The 24,370-nt window shown below is 42.8% G+C and overlaps 1 protein-coding gene across 2 annotated transcripts in view; it reads right to left on the reverse strand.

The window, feature by feature from the left end:
- The window catches only part of LOC128760024 (plexin-A1-like), a 153,187-nt gene that overhangs the window by 48,097 nt on the left and 80,720 nt on the right, over positions 1-24,370 (reverse strand). For both annotated transcript variants that reach the window (XM_053866907.1, XM_053866906.1), the window contains exons 5-10: positions 23,875-23,975; positions 21,633-21,756; positions 20,406-20,559; positions 19,546-19,645; positions 13,071-13,185; positions 1,927-2,127 (exon numbers count right to left, since the gene is read on the reverse strand). In XM_053866907.1, the coding sequence (XP_053722882.1) occupies positions 1,927-2,127; positions 13,071-13,185; positions 19,546-19,645; positions 20,406-20,559; positions 21,633-21,756; positions 23,875-23,975 (795 nt within the window). The remainder of the gene's footprint in view (positions 1-1,926; positions 2,128-13,070; positions 13,186-19,545; positions 19,646-20,405; positions 20,560-21,632; positions 21,757-23,874; positions 23,976-24,370) is intronic.

The following is a 24,370-nucleotide window of genomic DNA, read 5'->3' on the forward strand; positions in this document are numbered from 1 at the left end:
TGCTAACAAGGACAAAGCACTGACAGCCCAGGGCTAATTGCTGCTAGCGTGTCGGTTTTGTGGACATTGAGTGGAGAAATTCAGCTGCTGGCCAGACTTGAGCTTCCCTGCTGATGAGCACTGGCCTTGCAGCTACAATAAACAGTCAATAAACAGACATCGCTGTTGATTACCAAACCCAGGCCTTTTTCCTCTCAGATCAAAGACATTAGCATGGACGGGTGCCAGCTTCAAGGATTTCCTTGACGCTCCTCCTATGTTACAGTGAATTGAAGAAGGGAGTTGATTTAAAAAAACAACAATGAATTGCATTTCATTGAGCTTGTGAAATGAATCACTTGATTTGTGGAAGAACAGTTCGGAAAAGACGGGATGATGAAAGCGCGTGAGGAGAGGAAAGCGGTTGAAAACATGAGTGAGTAAAGGAGCCGGTCTATCTATCTGCACCCAACTAGCCTCGGAAACAACATCCCCCTGCACATTTTCAGCCTCAATGAAGCGCAACTCTTGCTATTCCTTATCCATCATACAAGTTCAGCACATACAGAGACACACGTAAGCACAGAGACACTGTATAAACAGCAACACTCGGATGCACGGAGCGTTCAGTGATTCCAACGCTACGTTTCACGCCAACACAATTTATGTATTAGCATACTCCATTGATCTTTAATTAAGTTCCAAAGGCAGCTACTAATTGGTCTATTTTATACTCACACATGCAGATCTGAAACCGGAGGAAACTGGAAACTGTCCCTTCAAGCAACATCACCAAGTGTCTCATTTCAGACGGAATAAAAGCCGATTCTCGACGTCACTATCAGTTTTCTAGGAGTCAGTTCAATTTGGGGGATCAGAATGAGGTCATTTATCTGGATTGTGACCGTCCCCAGAATCCACGGAGAGTGCAGCGATCCATCAGGACAATGAGCATGTTAGTGTCCAAAGTGGTCATTAGACGTAGGAGGTCATTACTTGAACGAGCCAACGTGCTTAGTGTGGTCATGATTTGGGTCCGCTGGGCATCGATCAGTTTAGTATCATATAGGACCGGTCTATTCATCTGGATTTTGGACGAAAAACATGAAATTAATTTGCCCTCTTACTACGGTATTTACGTTACCCACTCTCGCACACTGGCGAAGCTACGTTCTCCTTCCACTTGCCAGAAAACCCCCCAATGAAAACTACACAACACTAACATGCTAGCATTGGACAGCAATAAGAACGAATGATTTTGAGGCTAAAAAAGACAGATCAACATGAAACTCGCGGTATAACCGTGGTGAAGTGAGCCGCCATCAAGCCACACCTTAAGTCTGGTGCACGAATATGTCAGTGCCTGTTACTTGTCCAAACAGCAGGATCACAAACACACTTTTGCTGTGACATGACTGTGTCAAGAGACAGTAGTCCGAGTCACTGCCTCAATTGGTAGAGCAAAATTCAAATGACATAAAAACAGAGTGCAAAACAAGGCACAGCCGGTTCTTTAAACTTTTTTAAATGATCTTCCACTCATCATGATTTGCTTCTGTCTGTACCAGTAGGATTGGCGTCTGTGTCCCACTGCACCGGCCACCTCTGCTCGAAGCACAGAAGATGCATACATCCGGACATGTTAAGCACGATGCAGCATGCCACCATGTCAGCAGCAGTAAACATAGCGCTGCCAACTTATACCAACACTTGAGCAAGTCAGTCTTTAGTATTGCCATCCAAAAATTTAAATTGACTTGTAGGATTTTGCTAGTAGTCAAAATCATCCAGCCCAAATATGTAAAATATGAAAACTGAGGAAAATATCCATGTGACTGTCCAACTAACTGCAAACAAACATCTGACAGTTAAAAGGCCACATTTCAGCTTCATAAAAGCACTAATAATAAACACATAATATGACTGTTGATAAGGGATTTTACTCACAGGTGTCTTCTGGCACTGAATGGAGCTGCTGTTGAAGCGCAGGGCGGGGACACTGAGGGTCTCCCCCTGGATGTGGAAAACACACTCATAATTCCTCTGTCCTGACTGGGGCTGGGGCAGGTTTTTGGCAGCTAAGGTGATGGGCTTGGTCACGCCGACTGGGATGTAGATCTGCGTTGAGGGAAGGATCTGGGGGCAATCCTGCGAGAGTGAAGGAAGGGAAACGTTACACACAACGGACCATATACCTTGGAATGTTTCAGAGAGAACCAGCTTTTTACAGTCAGTTTGAACGACAACAAATGAAGTCACACGCTGAATAGAGCGTATGATTCAGGAGACAGACAAGGCAGTTCCTGCAACAGTCATGTCTGAATTTAAGCAGAAGACAGAGGAGAAAAAAGGAGGAATGATTATGTGATGCCCAGTGGGTCAAGACTTCACACAGTCAATTATTGACATTGGTTCCTGACAAAGTATCTATTACTGCATCCTGTCTGTTTCATATTGTGTTACATGACATGATGTAATCCACTCACTATGGCTTGTATGATTTGGTGTCCAGCCCATTGACCAAGACTGCAGCTTAACCTTCACTTATATATGTTGCAAAGCTCGTGCAGGTTTCCAATAGTGATCAGCGATAATGTTGCAAGGAGAAATTATGTCAGTGGCGTCGGTCCATAACAACTCAGCGATGCGGCTCTTGACAGGAAAGGCAGGCAAAAGGGTGGAGGAATGATCAGTCCTACAGAACATAGCTTAAACATTGGGTGGAATCACTGCCAACAAATCACATGATACCATTTTGTGATTCATATAATGAGAAACACATGCGGGAGGAGAGGCACACTAGCCAGCGCGCCACTACTTTTTGTATGGAGAATGGAATTAGTTTAAAAGGACAAAGAAACCGCAAAACCATTGATTTAATATAGAAAAAAAAGGTGGCAATCCCAGCTGACATTGGGCTCTGTGATACCAATATTAACAAAAGCTGGCTGTCCATGTTTTGCAGAGGCTTTTTGTATCAATTGGAGACTGGTTGTAGGATTGGTTTTGGTTGTACGCTACTCATTGTTAATTACATATTTTCCTATTTCCAGTGATCCATTTCATCCTTGTGCAGCAATAATGACAGACATTACACTGTCCCCTTCTTTGTGTCCTCCTGCAAGCTTTCTCTTGAAGCAGACAGCTGGCTTGTTGTCAGGTTTTTTTTTTTTTTTGTTCCCCTCTTCTACTCTGAGCTGTTGTACATTAGAAGCTACAGCTCATCCCCAGGGCCTGAACACAATGCCGGAGTTTGTTCATTAGCCTGCTTAGCCCTGGCCTTGTGTGTCTGATCACACACAAACGCATGCACAGCACATAATGAGAGCAGGGAATATTGAAGAAAGAACGGTGCAGGCTACAAGAGAGACCATGTATAATCAGATGGGAGGAAGGCGAGGAGACAGGAGCGATGGTATTGAAGAAGGGAAACAGATAAGGAATTGTTGGAGAGAGAAATCCTGAAGCACTAAAGAAAATGGGGCAGAAAGGTCGACCGGAGAGAAGAAAAAAAAAAAAAGAATGGCGTGGCAAGATGAAGAGATGAGGTTGGAAACTCACACAAAGAAAGAGGAAAAAAAAACATGCAGCGCTCATTTTAATTGGGGAAGAGGTCATGCAAAACTGAGCAGTCGGGGAGTTGTTCAGAGGTGGAAGAAAGCAGTGAGTGAGGGAGGTGGAAACAAGAAAATTCCTGCATTCTCACGCATACTTATTGACTCTTTATTCATCGGATAAATTCAAGCATGCCACAAACCCAACAAGCCCCAGAGCGACATCATGCTTAATCAAGAGTCTGGACTCTTCGAAGAAGCTCTTAGAAGGCAAGAGACTGAGATAGATGGGTAGATACAAGAGGAGGAGGGACACTGTTGAGCTTGGTGAGGCTTCACTGTTCTTTTACTTAGTTTATCTGCTGTCAATTCCTCATTTCAGACACATATCATTTTCTAATCATCAGAAACAGCTATCAAGCTTTTAGGTCAGGTGTGGGGAACCTACGAGGTTAAGGAGTATGACCTGCTGACGTGCTCTCTGATATCAGAGGCCAAGATGCCATCACAACTGCAGGCGGTTCTCCTGACTTGCATGTGAGGTGCCACCCTCCTCAACAGCCAGCTCAGTGACAGTGACTTCTCAAGATGCTCCGTAGCCCAGTTATCGTATACTATGATTGGTCGACTGGACTGCAAAGCATCATGGGAACTGTTTGGTCGACATAACTAAGTGTATTATTGAGAGTGATGGCACCAAAGCCACTCTGCCTGAAGTAACATTAGCGTCGGCCTAGTTATGTTGTGCTGTAGTCATCATTTCACACAACCAATCTGTATTGCTAGATACCAATAAACATCAAATGGTGCAATTGACCGGGAGCATTTGGAATGCTACTTATGCACTGTAAAAAAAAAATACTGTATATATATATATTAAAAACTCTATTTACAGTCCTATTAAATTCTTTTTATGGCATACTTGGAAGCTGCTTCTTGTTTTGTGGTGACGCTTTTACTAGAGTGACAGATGATTGGGCTGTTTCATGGCATATCCAATACTGTGATACTTTTTAGGGTCTTTTGAAGAGTAATTGCATCCTATGATCCCCATGATTATTTTATTTCAACAATGGCACAAGATAAAAAAAAGGCATGCTTTGTGTAACAGCGTGAAAATATGCTCTGATTGCTCAACAAATGAAGGAGAGCAGAGTTCCACAGTTGGAGTGAGAGCAAAGGAGAAAGAAAGAGCGGGAAAACAGGCGGTCTGCAGGGAGAAGCTGCTCCATTAGTATTTGTGACAGGTGCCAAAATAGTTCAAAGGCGGCAAGGAGGCTACAAAGTGCAAAATAGGTTGAAACAATATTTCACTGAGGGAAATCATTGGAAGCAGGAAGAGATCATTTCTTCACAATATCCTTTGCAGTTTTTTTTTTTCCTGATTCTCATCCATCATTACAACATTGAAGACAGAGGCGTCGGCTTATGGCGGCCAGATGTGATGATTTACAGCAGGAACAGGGTGGGAAAAAACGATGAAGGTCTGATGACACGCATGTGTGCAGTTGAGATACAAGTGATGAGGCAATGTTTTATCAGTGAGTCAATAGTTGCCAAAGAGCAAATATGAGAGATCAATGGGACAATGTCTTTTCTCACTAAAGGGACACAAACGCATGCAAGCAAACACAGACACTTGCCTGTACCTCGGAATACTGTATTTGTGTTTGAATGTGAGCAACATCACTTGTGTATCTTGGGATGTGAACAAATTTTAACAGCATCGAGTGAGTTGTAACGGCTGACGTGCAGGTCTTCAACTTTTCTTCAAAGTCAAACAGCCTGGGGGGTTTGCTTTTACTTCTACCTGTGTGTTCGCCCCGATGCTGGTGTTAACTTTGTTGCCCGCGGCTAGAGACACAGTTCCAACTCAGTTAACGGTAAATGCATAATGAAAGATGTAGTTCACAATGTCGTAACAAGCAGCGCGATACACAGCGTTTATCACATTTTAATTAACATTTGAAATCTAAAAACATTGTGTAACATATGAATTTAACAGTAATAACAGGATATAATCTCAACCAAATGGAAAAGACAGAACCTTTAGGCGTTAAAAGGGAAGTGGGCGCATTAATACATTCAACAAAAAGAGATGCGACGTCTTTGGCACCGCCTGACTTAATATAAATGAAAGCTGGAAAAACAGTCCTCACATGAATGAAGGGAGGCGTCTGGTCGTTTGTTACCCCCTCCCCCTTTTCCCATCCATAATTAATTTGCTGTCTCTGTGATGTGGAGAAGAGAGGAGAAAAATAACACACTAAATAATTAAGTAAAGCGATATGTGGAGCCCGAGGGAGAGATAAGATGGCATGGCGGGCCACTGGATGGGGGCTTGTTGGTACCGATGAGCGGGATATGCAACAGTGTGTGTGCTCAGCTATGTGTGTCTGTGTCACAGCGCGGCGCATGAGGGACACTCTCCTGAACTGCCCATCAACATGGACCCCGTATTGTCATGGCAAAGGTCAGAAATATTATCTGCAGGTGGAGGTCTACAAGCCATGGCAGAATTAATTATACTGCACATAAATATTATAGCAAGCTTTCACTCTGATACACGGCAAAAGAATCGCATTATTCTGCTGATGCACATCTCAACCTCTCTACATGCCTTTACACTGCAGGAACCTGCACTGCGGCCAGTTCTTATAAACACGGTCTTTAAGGTTAAAGAGCACTGGCTCAAACTAAAAGGTCAAGGGCTGTGGTGAACAGCTGCTATGGTAACAAGTTGACAATCCTCAAAACGTAAATGCTCATTTGTTCAATCAACTACATCCATCCATCATCAGCCGCTGGGCCGAGTTGAAGAAACAGCAGCCTCAGGAAAGAGGCTCGGGACACTGAGCGGAAATAACCACTGACATCTGGGTAGCATACATTCCAGCTTGTTAATAACAACATAAATAATATGGAAGAAAGTGTGGCACAGGAACAGCGTGTGTGTATAGTCACAGACTGATGTTTTCAGATATGAGAAGGATCACTTGGTGAAGCAGAGATGGTGGAGGAGACGATGGAAGAGGATGAAGAGTGCGGAGCGACTTAAGGCAGCAACACATAGCAGAAGAGTGAAGGCACTCAGAAATCAGACTGAGAACGGGGACTTTTAACCTTTAACGGAACTCAGACAGTCCGCCCACGACCTTTGTTTTCTCGCATCCTTGTGACAGAGACAGAGGATGAGAAAAAATGATTCTGCCGGTGTTTTTCTGGCAATTAATTAACTCCACAGCGCGTCAATGAGTCTCTCAAACATTGACATATTCCTTCACCGTTCCCTTGGAGTGTGACTGTATGAACCATTTATGAACCATGAAGCCATTTAGTCTTCTAATCCCTTCTACCTGACTTGTGAGCTGTCAAACCTACACACCATCTCTACAAAATATACATGTCCTATAATGCAGTAAAAGCAACGTATCGTGTGAATATTTTTCCTGAGCAAAAGATGTTATTTTTTTTCTTCCCCTTCTCTGTATGGATTTTCACAGGATGGGGGTGGGAGCTTGAAACCCCCGTTATCAGTCTAACCCAGATATGTCAGCAACAATCAAACCTTGTGCATCTCTGTTTTTCAAAGACAAGCCTCGATTTCAAAGACAGATATGCTTTGCTGTCACCTACCTGCAGCTCATCCCAGCAGACGCACAGCTTAAAGATGCATATAAATAATGTATATTATAAATAGAATGCGTGGAATTGTGGGATTGAAACTTTTTCCTCAAACCTGAAAAAGTACTGAAGTCTAGAGGGACGAAAATTATCATCAGTGGACACCAGAAATGAACCAAACGCTAATCCAGGGCTGGTCAGACTGTTCCAGAAAAGGCCCCAGTGGGTGCAGGTCTTTGTTCCAACCAATCATTTATTTTTAATAAATAGTTCTTCAATCAATTTAAAACAAACAAAAAATATTGTTTAAAAATTGCCCAAAATTGGGATGAATGTTGGCACATATCTTGCCTGTTACAATTTTATTCTAGTGTCTGCTGCAAAAACGTACGGTGTGGCTAGATGGCGGATCACTTGATCACGGATAACAGTCATGACAGAGCAATGCAGAGCACTGAAACACTGTTCCACCATTGCTGTGATTCCCCATTTCAAAATCATCTGAGACATAAGTATGGCTCAAGTGTGGCCACTATATTGTTCGCAATTCAAAAAACTTTTCTACATGAGGGGTGGAAAAGTCCCATGAATTGATGAAACACGTATGTTTCATTAAATACTTTTTCCATTTCTAAAAAAAATTTCTTTTTTGGCTGTTGAGTTTTTCATCCCCCCCTTTCTCCTCAAAAAAACAAAACAAAACTTTCCATATAATTGGGAAAGTTCCAGCCATGACAGTACAACTTCCTAATTCCAGGAAGGAACTTATTGCACTGTTTCAGTCCGAATCCAATACAACTGAAGAAGACCTCGAGTAAAGTGGATGTTAATGTGGACTGAGAACGTTTCCTCTATCCTCTACTTCTTACTTTGAATCCGCAGTGCTGCTGTTAAGCCTCCACCATACCTCTCCCTTACCAATTTACAGCTCTCTGTACACATCATTCTGGAGTCCATGCTGCAAAATACATCTGTTCTCCAGCGAGTGGCTCTGAGGGCTGCCCAAAATGAAGATTTAATACATCCTGAATAATTAAACCAGTGGGACCCCTGAGTGACACAAACACTTGCACAGGAACAAACACTGAAAGACACTCATGCACGGCCCCAAAAAGCCCAGAACATTCATCATCTTGTCATATTGCGTGGTGTGCATCTGCCGATACACGTTGCCGTGAATGTGTCCTCCCTCTTGCTCTTCATTAGGCTTTTGTTTAAGGGTGCAAGGGTTATTTGAGCACCGTTGCAGGGGGGAGCCTCATGTGGTCTCAGGAAAGAAGGAAAAGAAAACACTCATCATTGACTGTGTTTGCTGCTATTAAAATAACTCCCAGATCACCCAGCGTGAGGGAGAAAGCCAGCTACTCTGAAAATTACTTTTCTATTCAGACATATATTTTTATCCACTCCAAAGAAATTGTGAATTATTAGTACTGTACCTGTATTAAAACGTAAAGCCTGACTCAAGCAAACTGGAACATTAAGAATAATAATCCACAGAAACGACACATTCCTCGCTGTGTGTGGAGGCGGGGCACAGAGCAAGCAGCTGCCTCTCAAGACACATGCCTCGGATTTATGATCTGAACTCCGGACCAAGGTCAGAGTTAAAAATACACACCTCCAGATGTAAATTAAAAATACATGCAAGCTCCTGATCCGAAAGTGACCTGCATAATTCCATCATTTTTGGAGTCAGACCTTCTGCATATTTCAGTCCATCACAGTCCCAAATACAGACTGGCACGCGAAATCTGAACATGGAATTTTTAAAAGGACACCAAAAGCCTGGTGAGGACAGTGGGTTGTCAGAAGTGGTTTGGACAGCCAAAGAAGGCGGTCTGCGACCAGGCCAAATCAAGGGTTAAACCCTGACTGGTCACGCTCTGACTGGGATCCATCTGGCAATGGAGCCATGTGGTCATTTCACCCGCCGCCTCCACTTCCTTCAGTGTTCAGCTCCTCTATCTTTTCTCTCCCACTCAGGCACGCAGAGGGAGAATAAGCTTCCCTATGCATTATACTTTATTCCAATGCCTGCCATGATCATGCAGAGACCAACAGATATATAAAATTCAAAGTCTTCAATTAGTGTTGTGCTTTTATTATTCTTTATAACTGTCATTGAAAGGTCATCTAATTTCATTCATGACTTTTGTTGTAGAAGTAATAACGTAAAGTAATATTGTTTTGCAAATGTGGAAATGAAAAATATATTTGGGGAAAATAAAAATCATTTCTATTCAATATAGCAGGAAAAAGTCCAGGTTTTGCACAATATGTGAGTGACCGAAATGAGAGCCACCGTGACTTCAGAAAAATGATTTTCCTTTTAAAGATGAAATCTCACGTGATCAAGTGGAAACATTGGAACAAATAGATAACACATAAAACATCATGGAGGTGGACATGAACAGGACGGTATGGGGCGTGTTTTTTCATTGAAAAATTCTGAAAGACAACTGTAGAAGTGCATCTGGACGGACATATAAAGAGAAGGACGGTTGCTGACTGGAGAGAGATTTACTTCCTGTGACTAAAACTAATGTTTTTACCCTCACCAATTTAGTAAATGTCAAAACGTTCCGCTCTGCTTCATGCTTGCTGTGTTCAGTATCGCCACAGTTGCAAAAAATACTGGCAGAAACGCTGAAGTCAAAGTACAAAAAGCCTAAACTGAAAGAACATCATGTCATGAACTATTTCTAGACGAAAACTGAGAAGTTTTGAGACACAGTCACTTGAAGAAAGAGAGATGAGCAAAGAGTGAGCAGATAGAGGGTGGATATTCTTCCTCAGTCCTCCTCACCCACGTGTTTCCCTGCAGTCCTGAGCTGTAGGTTGTGCTCCGTCTTGATAAGAACCAACGGCACACATGCACTCACATTCAACGGAAATATATGTATATGCATGCACACCGGGGAGGCCCTCAAGCGGTCTTGGCCCACAATGTGCGGGGTGTCCTTCTCTGGAGTGAGAGTGTGCTCTGTTCAATGTCTGAGTTCGAGCTAGAGTAAACACTGTGTGCCAGAATGTCACGGTCCAGGGCCTTCACACCTCTGTCACAAAAAAACCCAGTCAGCCATGGAGAAAGAGAAAGAGAAGGAGAGAGTGAGGGTGAGAAAGACAGAGAGAGAGCAGGAGAAAGAGAGTGTGAGTGAAAGAGTGTGAGCAAAAGCATGTGTAAGAGAAGAGAAACGAAAGCAAACAACGTCCTGTTTGGGTCTATTATGTTTCAGAAGTGAGGCCTCTTCGTTTACTGTACCACAATATGACCGTGTCAAACAGTGTGTCAAGCATTCAACATATCAAAGCCTGACGCCACTGGTGCAGTCAATTTACTCAGAAAAAAAGATTACTGTATTGTTTTGGACTACAATTCAGACTTTTTTTTTCAAATTGTCACTGATCCTGCAACATATACATTTATCTAAAAATGTACAATTTCACGTTTGGGGGATGGGGTAGGGGGTTTTGGGAGGAAAGGAAGGGATGCTCCTCTTTGTTAAAAAATCCAGGCAGAAACCCTGGTTAACCAAAAGGTCCTTTCATTTGTGGCTGAAATATATGGGGCTGAGAAGTTGAATATAAATCACTCTAAACTGTTATTTTAAGACGAAACAGAGTGAAACCACAACCTTACTGGGTTCCCACTATTATGAAAGAACAGGGAGAGGTAACATCCATTCAAATTAAGAGGAGGGAAGGCAGACAGGGCTTCTGGTTTGCAGCCAAACAAACACATAAGCAGGTCTAAACATAGCCGAGTCTGACCACTACAAACCTAGCCTGGCACCCATCAGGGACACCGTGCAGAAAAGCGCTTTCTCTCCGAGCGGGAAGGAAACGAAAGAAAAGGAAGACGTTTAATACGCAGCTTTCATTCCGGCAGATTTATCCACAAAGAAGAAATGCTCCAAGACCCTGCCTTCTCTTGCATGTTGTGATTTTTTTTTGTTTCTATATAAAAGGGACTGTGCAGTAATTTTCCAGCCGGTTGCTCCTTAATTCAAGATTTTGTTTGTTGTGCCTTTGGAGGCACTGTTGATTCATGCATATTTGATTTGAAAATGTCACTCATTATATTTATTTCTCGCTGACTTAATCTGCCTGTCAATATTCCTGCCTTCTGTCTTCGAAACTCTTCATTGAAACCACTCATATGCTAACACTAGAAAGCGTTCTTCACTGTCTCGGATTAGTTGAGGGTGACATCATTTCCCGTAATTATGATGGTTCATTTATACTTAAGTTGTGCTATTCCATCAAGTTATTTCACTTGTCTTTTTTTTCACCAAAATGAACTGAATTTATTACAAGAGTATTAAAAGAGTTGAGATGTGCAGCATAATTGCATTTGTAAAAAGACGATGACAAACAATAATACAGTATGAGGAGAAGAAGATGAAGAAGAAGGAGAAGAGGGATGAGCAACGGACAGGTGTGAGTAATACAAGCAGTGAGAGATGGGTAATAAGGCGAGAAATAGCCTTGGAAAAGAGAAAGATAGGTCTGGCCTACAGTGAAAGCTGTATTTGTAGGGAGGGCAACTAATGGATATGGCAGCTTTGAGAATGATGATGAATCACTGGGTGTGTGTGTGGACGTGTGTGGACTTGTTTATGTGTCCCTGTGGGGACATTTTTGAGGTCCCCACAAGGTTAAGCCTCAATTTGAGGATGAAAACCTCAAAATAACTGGGTCATTATCAATGGGTTCGAGTTTGACTCAGACTCAAAGATTAGCCATGTGTTTTGGATGGTTAGGTTTAGGGTGAGAGGCTGAGGAAAGGACAACGGCAATGAGAGGAAAAGGGACCTTTTGTTCCTGCCCTTTGATTTTCGGACGTGTCACACATAAAAACTAAAATCATTCAGCTCAAGACCATTCAAACCTACGACGAAAATATAGAGAAAGGTTTCTCCATGTCACTCAACTGACATATTAGGCACATTCTCTATGAAGTTCACTTCTTTCAGTCCTTCCATAACTGCAGTTTATCCATCTATTGACCCTCTGGCCTTCCCCAGTTTGGAGTGGGCTTGCTTGCCAACACTATTACCCTATTCCCATGTCTTGCAGATGGGCGCACTAATCCGCTAAAGCTAGATCCATGGCGCGTGAAGACAGAGGCCCGTGTATGATTTTGGATGGGCACTAGGGCTGCAGTTAAAGCACGTACTGATTTGGTTTGTGCAGTGTTCTGGTTGAGAAGGGAGATAAAGAGGTAAATAATTGGATAAAAGTTGACCAATTAATAAAAGCCATTGATGCCAGCAAGCCAACCAGAGAGAGGGAGTGGGGGGTTCTTAATCCGCATTGAGATAACAGGGGCTATTGGATAAAACACAAAGAGGCAATGAGGGTGTTTTTGGATACATGTGAATGAGTGTGTGTGGCGGCATCAGATAAATGTAGAAGGACGCCGTTCCCTCCGTTCATGACTCTCATCTGGGTTGTCAGAGTAAACTAGGAAGACGTGATGATCTGTCAGTCACTAATATCCGTTCATGAAATGTCATGAGTCGCTCTGTGCTAATGCTCTGCACCCTGCAGTGCTACTGATATTAGCCTATATACCAATAATACATTTAGCCATGTCAGAACAAGCACATATTTCCATGAACAGTGATTCATAGCAGCCTTTGCATGGCTTTATCGACCCGACAGAATTGTGGCTGCACACTGCACGAGATTTGACACTGTGCCAAGATCCAAAATGACAAATGCAAACATTCGACTCGGAGAGCCGGAGGGTTTATGGAGGCAGACGTTAATGCCAAACAAGACGTGGGGCTCAGGTCCAACGGCATTCAGACCCAGTTCATACAGGTTTGTATGACCAGTGGAGGCAGCAACAGGGAGTCTCTGCTTACACCACAACAACAATAACAACAAAAATCAGACAAGTACCTCAGATATGTTGACTCGTCCTTCCTGGAATGAGCAGTCGTTGGCGTTTTGAGTACACATGTGTCGGTACTTGCACCAGTAACAAGGGAATGAGCCGTTTACACAGGAAAGGCAGCTGGAACACAGAAGAATATTCAATGTTGTAAGTCAACATGGTCACTGCAGTTGTTTATGTCACTTCCAAACTCATAATACACAAGAAAAAAAAACATCAATGAAATCATTAAGAGCCATCTAAATCTAGCTTTCATCAGATGACAGCTGAAGATACATGAGCGGCAGGAAATACAAGCTTTTTCTGAGAGACTCATTAGGTAAAGGCCAGCTGAACATGGAGTGAGTTTTGGGAATTATGACAAAAAAAATCTTTGGTGTCATCGACCAGTCTGGAATTCCTTTCACTTCCCTTTCATCCTATTTATCAGCTGTTTCGCCCTCCTCACCCCAACTCCCTCCATCATAACCCCTTCATACTTCAGTCAGCCTCTTCCCAACACAATGGCACCACTCACAGCACATACATCCATTTTCTCTCTTTCTATAACTCATCTGTCCAATTCCCTGAATTCATTCATGCTTTCCTCCCATCCTTCCATCTCTGCCTCCCATGCGCCCTCTATCACTTTCATTCACTGCCATCTTTTAAAAGGCTTCCCCCTTTGCCTTTTGTCTCGCTCTCCCTTTCATCCTCACAGCTTAAAGCGCTCCACCTTTTTAAATTCACCTGCTTTTGCGACGGTGCAGATGGACAGACAGAAGAAAAGATAGGAGAAAGAAAAGAGGATGATGGGAGGGAAGGAGAGAGATCAAAAGAAGGTGGATTTCCCAGAGCGACGTTGAGACGCCAGTTATTGTGGCAGAGAGAAAATAGGGATGGGGTTGTAGCACTTTGGGCTCTGCATGGGGGTCTCGCGGGAGACATTCGGTAGGAAGTTGTGCACTGAACATGTGTGTGTTGGATGTGTGAGGAGAGTCAGCAAGGTTCAACAGCAGTTTAGCAAGAGAGCTAAACGTTGTTAGTGGCGCAACACAAATTGCTGCAAATGCAGAATCGGATGTAACGCATTACTGTATAATGTTTCAGCTATATCGATATATCACAGTTGCACACATTGGAGGATGGTATATTGAGATAATCAGAGCACAAGTCATAGGAGAGCACATCTTATATAGCAACAATAGAAGCGTTTCAACACCACGGTGAACAGTGAATAAAGAACATCGCAGCTGTGTCACAGATGGGCGGACAAATTCGTGAAAGACAATACATATGTGTGCATGTATTTTGTATAGCTATATTTGTGGGGACCGATTCTTGGAAACACGCCTCCTTGTAAGGACATTTTGCAGGAGCCCACAAGGTTAAGCATCAAATTGAGGATTAAAACTTCCAAATACCTGTGTCATTACAATTGGGTTTCAGTTTGTCCAAGTTAAGGTAAGCCTTGCATTTAGGATGGCTAGGTTTAGGGTGAGAGGCTGGGGAAAAGGTTATGGCAATGAGAGGTCCTAATAAGGATAGTGGTTGAGTGTGGAGGGGGTGTTCTCATGCTACTTAAGTTGGCATCAGTAATAAATGAAATTGCTGCATTTAGTCATAAGCAGTTTCACATAATGAACATGTGCTCCACGGTGCCACTTGGTGCCACACCATATGTTCCTCACACAAGAGCCTCAGAGCATGAGTCACCAAGAGGCCCAGGACTCAACGCTGTTCATACTGTAGCCATTACATTTGCAATTTACATTTCCCTTCCTGGATTAGGAGTGAAAAAAGACTCATCAAGTGGCATCAAAACACATTAAAAATTCAATGGGTCTATGCTTCACGCACTGAATTTTATCAGGATGGGATGAGTTCTGGAGTCCAATGGTCAACAGACATTGGTGCACACCACCACCTTATTAAAGCAGCACTATCAGAACGGTTTTCACATACAAGGCCAGTTGTATTCCCCTAATCTCCCTAGAAAATGGGCTTCCTAAACATGGCTGAGATAGAAGTCTTCATGAATCCATCAAACCCTGACGTGGATTCATTTGGATCAATTAGAACGGCTCGTGTGTTAGGTGAGCACTCGGAGCAATCGTTTCCAGCTCACAGCCCTCCCTTTGACGGAGATCACAGACTGGAGCTTAATTCAATCCCACAGCCGTTTTAATTGACCAATTTAACATTGTGTTGAGTGAAGCTGTCCATTTAGAGTGAAGGATGCACGGCGAGCCTCTCGGTACCACACTGGAGCAAAGCGGAGATTATTCAATACTGTCAACGTATGGGGAGAAACAATTAGGTAAAGCTTTGATAGCTAAACGCTTGGAGTCAAAGACCAGCGCAAATGATTAAGGTCAGTAGATCGTGACGACAGACTTTTGTTTTTAAACAAACTACAAAGACTCATTATTGACTCTTCGTGTGAAACTGAAATATTTTATTTATGACATGTGGCTTAAACTCAAACCTTGGGCCAAATACAACTAGCAAAGATTCCGAATCGAAATAATTTCTACTGATCCTTGCTATGTATGAAGCTAATGTGACCCATGAGGACCACAGCATCAATATGCCAAGAGTTAATTCCAAAAACCACAACGTTGATGCAGATGTCTGGAGTCTAAGCATGGGTTTAATTTTTGGGCCCCTTTTATACTGGTCGTATCACTATGTTAAAAAAACAAAATCTGAGTTGAAGTTCTTAAAGCCCATTTGTGGCCCTCAGGATGCAACTATGCGGGCCACCACTGGGTGACCAATTTTAGCCTGGGAGTGGCCCCTGCAGGGCACCCACCTTTTATCCACGGCGAGATTCTTATCAAACACTGTGTAAGTGAATTCCAATAAAGGGGTTTTAGGCTTTACTCTGAAAGCACCATTAAGGCCAGTCTATGCTTGAAAATGTACCTGTCCATATCAAGCAATGTTGCCATGACTGATCACATGCTTCCAAGCATTTTTCATATTGGTATTGGTGCTCACCAATATATCTACCACGGGAAGGAGCCCAGACTCAAAAGTTTATGACGACAAAACCAACATGGTAATTCTGGAAGAGGTATTGTACCTCAAGCACTAAAGAGAAAAACGGAGGCAGAGTTGTAGGAGGCGGTGGTCGGTGAGACTGCTAAATATATCGCGACTGGAGGACGAAAAATTTCCGCCGTTGTTATGTCTTCTTCGTGTCTCATTAGAGCTATGTGTCGAGTAGTAACAGTGCCCCCCACAGTTTGAGAAGTGGCCAAACCATGAGATCCCTCATTCTGCTGGCCTTCAGCCCAGCCTCACCAGGACCTTGCCTCTATCGCCTTTTACTTCCATATACACGCAGAATTTTTCCCCAACAGCCTCCACATGCTCCTCACTCACTGGTGACATACATAATTATGATCCATAAGGGTGTTATGGTTGTAAAATCCTGCATTTTTTACATCCTTCTGAAACGGCAGCAGCTAACACCAGGAGGACCGGTGTATCTGCAGACAGATTTAAAAACAAAAGGGTAACTGTTAACACAAATTGGCTCAGCACAAATTAACCTTTTGATTAGCAGCTAATATAATTAGCTCAGAAACAATATTCTGCTTAAAGGTCAGTGGGCCATACAGTATTGGCTCAGGGCTCATTCAATTACAGCACAACACATATATTACTGGAAAGCCAAGAGAGCAGTCGGCAGCAGAAGAAATCAATTGTACTGTAGGTCACACCCAAAGACATCTGCTGCTACGGCCCCATCTTATCTTTTTATCTTTTATTCATGTCAAATCAAACTCCTTAGCAAACCGCAGACATTGAAATAATGATCAAAATACCAGCAGGTTACCAGCGAAATACATGATACCGCTCTTTGAAAGAGGAGGCGGTTCTATAATGTGTGCTCAGCCAAGGCCAGCGGTCCATCCTGTTTGACAACCCCCAACTGCTCGCTCCTGAAGTGACCATGATCCCTGTCAAGTGCTGCCCAAGGATCTCAAAACTCTTTTTTTTAGCCCGCGTAGGCGCACCAAAAAGGAAAATCCCACCTGGGGGCAAGTGGGCCCAGTAGTTAATTGCTATTCGTGGGATTCCCCCCCCCTCTCCAGACCCCCCAGTCACTCATTATTTTTTTCTTCCAGTTATAGTCCAGTTGTTGAAAAGCAGCAGCCACGCTCCCCGTATGGTCTCGCTCATGATGCTAATTTAATCTGTCCATATTCAGATGCTAATCGGACTGTCCAGGCGGCAGAGGAGAGGTGTGTCTTCTCTCCAACACAAGGCAGCAGGCCTGTGTTCCCCGTGTATTAAAACTACATTTACATCGAACGAAAAGTGTCTGGCAGGTTCCGAGATAATGAAAACAAGAATATCATCACATTTTTAACTAATGTTTAACCCGTTATTTTTAACTACCCCTGTTCACATTCATCAATCACATTCACTGGTTCTGTTTCCATTCACTGAACCTTTACAACACCTCCAACGCACAATGGCGGTGGCGAGATAAAAGTTGAATTGACAAGCCATTGAAGTAGGGAGACAGACAGAAGAGGTCAGAGTCTCCAGCTATAATTCTAAAAACAGTCCTTTGTAACACACTTTTTCTGTGGTGCTCGCAGAAATATTTTATTAATGAGTCACCCAGGAGGGTTTTAAATGAGGCAACATTAAAGTGAAATAATGAATGTCTAATCAGTTTAACACTACTATGCAAATTCATGAAAACAGTTGGGTAAATAAGTCGACAGGATGTGTGTTTTGGAGGAATTAACTCAAGGCATTTCATGTGTAAATACACATTAGGGTTATTTAAATAGACATATATGTATAAGCATTTTAAAATATAATTTCAATTGTATTTATAGAGCTTTAATTAAATCAATCTATGATACTTGTATATTTATCATTTATCACCTGGACTTTAACCACACATACAGAAGACGTGCGTACTCAGAAGGACAACACCACATCAACAGAACAACCTTAAAATGTTCCGTTTCTTTCCGACCTAAACTAGGGAGAACAACTGATCCTGGTAGAAAACGACGGCGTGCTCTGGAAAATGTCTTGCTGTGCTGCTCAGAGTGATTACGCCAACAACATTACCAGTCTGATCTCATCAGACACCGCGTACTGATGCTGAGCAGCCGCCAAGGGTATGTGGGACACAGTCGCAGCTCTGAGAGAGAGTCTTATCTCGGCATCTTCAGAGTCACGCCTGAAGAAGCGACAGATCGGTAACTTCATTAAACGTGAAAGGCTGCATTAGACTGACCTCTGACGAGCATTTAATCACATTATTGCATTAATTCTTTAACCACTGAGAGTCTCGTCAGACATCACACTTGGTCGTAGTTTTTAACATACGGAGAGAAAGGCTTTTTCATCTTCTAGCATTAATGTCATATTATAGCTGACCCGTACATTGGCTTACTGGAATATAGTTTGTGTTGGTTTATTGTGTACTTGCTAGCAATTTTTTTAATGTATTGATATTATGCAAGACAAACAATATAGATACAGCTCCAGCCAAACTGTTGACGCTGTCCTAGCGCTGACTGTAGCGTTTTTCTTTGTTTCTTAAATAAAATACATCAAACAATCTAAGCATTATAACAACGTTATATATGAACAAAGACATTGCTAATTATTGGCCGAGACGTGATTGTTCCTTCCACATGGTTAAAAAAAAAAAAAAAACAGGGTGCTAGGTTAAAGGTCACAACAAGAGATTAGGTGTCCATGGCGTGAATGAGTAGTAAGCGGCGGAGCTTTAAGAGGTGTGGCCGTGCATGTCTCTATGAGTGTCCGTGTGTGCTATGGACAATTCTCGAAGGAGGCTCATCTAGCTTCCTCTGGGAGGCCAGGATGTAGCCCTGCAGTACCCCCTGGACCTCATGGCCATCTGTCACCCCAAGGCTAATACCCTAGCAGACGTTTTAACCTCCCCAGGATCAGCCACCAAAGAAGGAGCAGGCGGGGTCTCGGGTTGTGTCGAGGATCCGAAGGATTCTTTTACCACAGCAGGGTGCATGCAGCTCAGGGTTACATTAAATTAGGGGTGTGGCTCTCCGGTGATAAGGACATTAAGTAGTAAGGTAGCTTACGGAAGATTGAGTTGCAACTGACTCTGAAACCAGAGAGCAGTGCTAGTGCAAAGCACTACGTCTGGCAATCACTTGAATAGAGCGGTCTGCAATGTATAACAGAAAAGTGTGAATTGTTTCTGAGAAGGGATAGTGAAAGCATGAACTATGAGATCATCATTGGGAGCTGTACCGACTGTTTTAAATATAATACTACATTGCAAAACACTTCGGCAGCTGTCATGTTTTGTTCAAAAAACATTGCAAAAAGAATAAAGTGGGACTTGAATCTGCAACTTGGACATCTCTGGCTTGAACCCTGATGCCAGTCCAAAACTCGTGAATCTTAATATAGCAGTTTGACAACGTTGAGTGTCAAAAGAGAATAGTATTGAAGTCAAAGGGTGGTACTCACGAGTGGTGGACGCTGCAGTTGTAGAAGACAAAATCGACGCTTGCGAACTTCTTGCCAGTTTCCTTTGACTTCAGATAGAGCTTCACCACCCGTTTGTCACCTGAAACGCACAGGAGTGTCAAGAGCAGCACAGAACAATAACAGCAACTTAAAATGGTCCTCACAAACACTGTAACTTAGCAACACATCACTCTTGTCGCTGGCACAGTGGGGTGGAATTAAAAATAGCAGCTTCAATCAGCGCTTGGATGACAGAGCTGATGAAAACCCAAATTTGTGATTGGTGTGCACTTTCACTCCTGCTGTGTTTCTTATAAGAACTTCTACGAGGCACGTCAACATAAATGGCCGGGAATGGAATTTGTTTGAATCTTTCTGATGTAACAGAACATGGCATTGAAGCAAAGTGAGTTACAAAACAATGGGAGAGAAACGCTAAGCCAACCTGACACCACTGTGTTGAAAAGATAGCTACAAAACAGTGTGGCTATTCGAACTGAGGAAAATGTAAACCCTTGGAACTATCATGTTATTAGTGACGACAGGGAAGGCTAAATATAAACACATCGGAGGGCCTATTCAGAAACATTACCAGAAACAGCTCTAGTTCAAGTGTAAGCAATAGAGTTGAGAGAAAAGAGAACGGTAAATTAAAGCAGTCGTTGGTTACAATAAAACCTCCTGCGATGACAACATGACACCCACAAGCAAAAAATGAGACCATACCAAGAGGATGGAGGGAAAAAAGGCACATCAACAATGAACATGACTTCACTTCCCATATTACCACCCAGTCCAGTGTAGAGCCCAGTGACCTCACCACGCAATGATATCATAACCATCCTTCTCACACAACTGACCTTTGTTCCTGGTGATTGGAATTATGTCCCGGACAGAGGGAGACAGACAGAAAATGTGTCCGCCTTGGATTTGTCCCTCGGTCTCCACATAGTCCTCGAAGGAGCAGTTGACCCCCGCCGATAGATCGGGCACATTACGAGCCTGGAGGACCAGCTACGGACGGGAAGAGAGAGGAAGACAATCAGTACAAGATCAATGGAAGGACACGGTGTACATGGATTGTTATAAGATATGACACGAGGGTTAATGGCTGTTGGGGGAGGCTGAGATAATGTGAGAAAAGATTGGGTATATGTGTGCCGGGGAGAAGGAGACGGTATTAAGAATAAAAAGGGGGTGACATTCAAGAGTGTGTCAACCGCCGCAGCAGCTATAACAGCAATATGATTGTGCGATAACAAGCAGATGGAACCGCAGCAAACATGAACGACAGAACTTGACCACAAAACTCGGTAAAAATAGCACAGATGAGGCATCACGTGAAATGGTTGCCTCTTTGCATATTTAATCAGCACTAGAAGTTGACAAGTGTGTCCTCATGGGTTAGAAACAGAAATGGTCATTACAGCAATACTATATCAAATACTGAGTAAACAGATGAGTACATACTATGGTGCTTTCTTACTTTTAGAATAAGACTATCCAGTGGTAATTTTGAGTGTAAGCTTGCAGGTGTGCTAACAAGAGAAACCTAGGCCAGATGTGGCTCTCTCAACCAGGGCATCTGACTCTTTGAACGGAGCTAATACATCACGACTAAGCACAGTCCCCCTGGCTTCCGTTCAAATGTATCCATCCGGTTTGGCCTCAGGAATAATAAGTGAAGCAAAGTAGCATGTGAGGTCCCATCGCCCTCAACAACAAGGTAAGTCCCATGATGCTTAACATTAGCTGGCACATTGGGGAGTGTGTTCCACTCCAGTAGAACATATATATATATATATATATATATATATATATATATATATATATATATATATATATATATATATATATATATATATATATATATATATATATATATATGCAGATCAGTGGCTCTCATGGAATTACACATGAAAATGTGGGCTCTCGCAGAGAAGATGGTTCCCAACCCAAGGCTTAAAATTTGACAATTTGCTGACCTCTTATTAGGACAACAACAAGCTTCTATCCACTTGAACATTACAATCCAGTGAATTCATTGCAGCAGTACCCGCACAGATGAGGAAAAAAAGAACATGTACCTGGACTTCAGACATGGTAACAGATATATTTTTAGGCTGCACGGTGAGCTCCACACACTGCCTCTGGTCAGACGCAAACCTCTGGGGCTCTCCTGCTCGTTCACATCGATCCTTGCGTGAGCAACTATGCAGAAGCAAAAAATAAAGACGGGATAAGGAAGCAGGCAGAGAAAAAGGAGTGGTGAACATCCAGTGAGATGAAGACTAAAAGTACACAAGGCGAGGGGGAGCGAAGAAACAAAGGATGCGAGCAACTGTTAAACCTAAATTACAGTCATTTTAAGATGACAAACATGCATAGCCATCATACAGAAATGGGAGCAATAACCGAAGACAAACTGGCTAATAGCTTCCTGCAGCCATTACCACGGGCCTTTATATCATTACCTTATTGCCCCTGACATTTGTGCAAGAACTGCTAAGCTATATGAATATCCGGTTCCCCTCATCAATTCTGTTTACAACAGCACCAGTTCAAACTTGTGAGGAGACATACAGGCAATCATTGAAGTTCCCAGCTGCCATTAAAATGATACAATTCCTCCTCACTCAGACAGGGGTCAGCAAGTTCCCCCTTCTGATTTGAAAGCATCTCATTTGTGTGGGGAAAAAGGCGATGAGCATAAAGAGGATCTTGTTGCTGGGATTTGCTGATCATTTTGCATTGGCTATCACTTCACCATTGCGCTAACAACAACGGCTCCCAGTGGTGAGAGAAAAGTGCTGATATGGCGCTCTTAATAATAAGCGAGAGGCAGAATTAATGTTAACTGCCTAGTCCATTTGCAGCCCCCACCCCCCGCCGTTTCGTCAGCAGTCGTTCGAATTCAGCAAGGAATATCGGTCCCCAGCGTCACCGATGGCAGTTGACGCAAAAAAATAAATAAATAAATAAAAAACTAGGCAGATGCATAAGAATAGACACAAAAAGGTTTCGACAGATTTTCTCATTATGGTCCTCCAGGATTCACTCTGGTGTGTCAGTGTGTACCACAGAAAAAAGTGTATTCATCAGCCTCAGCCTGAATGGTGTGTAAATGATTCAGTGTGTGTGTAATACTAAATGTGTCTCTGTGTGTCCACCTCAATTACACTTTTGATTGAAACTACCACAGCCCCTAATAAGATTCAACCAAAAGTACCAGAGGACTGAAATGAGCCTTATAAATAATTTGTCTATTAATTCTTGGCCATTTTGCCGGCAGGGCTCGGTCAGATTAGGTAACATGGCACAGTTGGAAATGAGTCGCCCGTATTAGGGAGACAAGGTCAAATAGTGTCCAAGTATCGGCACTATCTGCGATTCAGTTCTGTGATGACAAAGAGAAATTTGAAACATGCGTTTGCTGGAGTGTGTGTGGCTGGTGGCTAATGGCTGCCTGCACAGAGAAGGTCTGGTCGGTCAGGTCTTCCATATTCTAATCGACAAAGAATTAGACTAGATTCTTGGAGTGCACGTGACCAAAATACACCCATCGTATTTGCATTGAGTTCCCTCGAAGTTGGAAGTCCAAGCTGGGAAAGAAGTCACATGGTGTTTTTCAATGGAAAATCCAGAGAGAAACATCACAGTAACAAAATGACAGGGAGTTACTTGAGAGTGGAGTGCAGACACCTAGAGGGATGGCCCTGGTAGGAGCAGCTGGAAATTATATTCATTTATTTCTCATGATTAAAAGGCAAAATTCACCCCCTTTGCTTCCTTGTTTCTCAGTCAGTTCGCCTCTTGGCAACATTCGGTTCCATGTCTGGACCAATGAATATAAAAGAATTTTGTGGTGTTACCACTCCATGCTAAAGATTTTGTAAAATAAACTTGCCCCGAACAGGTGACTTATAGTCCATAAAAAATGGTTTCTTATTTCCTTATTTATTGTCAACAGTAATTATGGGACTGTTTAACACTAAGTTGACACTATACTGACTAAACAAGAAGGTAATTAGCACTTTATAATGATTAATAATTATCGAAAATGCTGCTTATAAACATATGTATAAGTAGCTCAAAAATGGTAATATAATAGAGTTTAACCCAGTGTTCATATATAAAAGATTTGATGCCATATTTCTCCACGTTTCCTGTGGAGAGTGACAGTACTTATTGTTGTCGACTAGTTAATCACAGAAAAGCATGAATCACAATGATAAATTCACCCGCATCTCTTGATCACGTTGGATTGAAATGGGCTCATTGTGAAAGTTGAAGTGAGCTAATGTGAGAATAGAAGTGTGTGGTACTTACACGTTGTGGAGAACACACCATCCGCAGTGAGGGTCTCTGGAGCCCAGACACTCGCCACATGTGGTGTACTGTTCACAACTCTCCACTGGAACTCTCACCACCTGAGCAGAAAAGGCAGAATCTTTGTAAATGTTTGAATGAAAACCTGGTAAAACATCAGAAAGGTAGCAGAAATCTGTGCTGTATTTTTTTTTTCGCGCGAGCAGAGGCAGTCCTGAGGGGTACATTTCTGTTTTGTTGAAAGAATCTAGTCCAGTGGTGTGTGACAGACTTCAGTGAAGCATGCACAGGTGAGGCCTGGCACTGCATGCTGGGACAGCTGACAGGTGGCCCGGCAGCAGCGCCTTGATTGACAGCTGACCTCAAAAACCACTGGAAAGCAAAGGCGCACAAGGAAAGACCCTGATGTTTGCTGTTGCTTAGTGCTGAGGAGGAGGACAGGAGACGGTATGACCAAGACAGATATTTTGGCATCAAAGGCTGGTAATGTATGTGG

Source organism: Synchiropus splendidus, chromosome 6 (assembly GCF_027744825.2).
Source record: "Synchiropus splendidus isolate RoL2022-P1 chromosome 6, RoL_Sspl_1.0, whole genome shotgun sequence".
NCBI lineage: Eukaryota > Metazoa > Chordata > Actinopteri > Syngnathiformes > Callionymidae > Synchiropus > Synchiropus splendidus.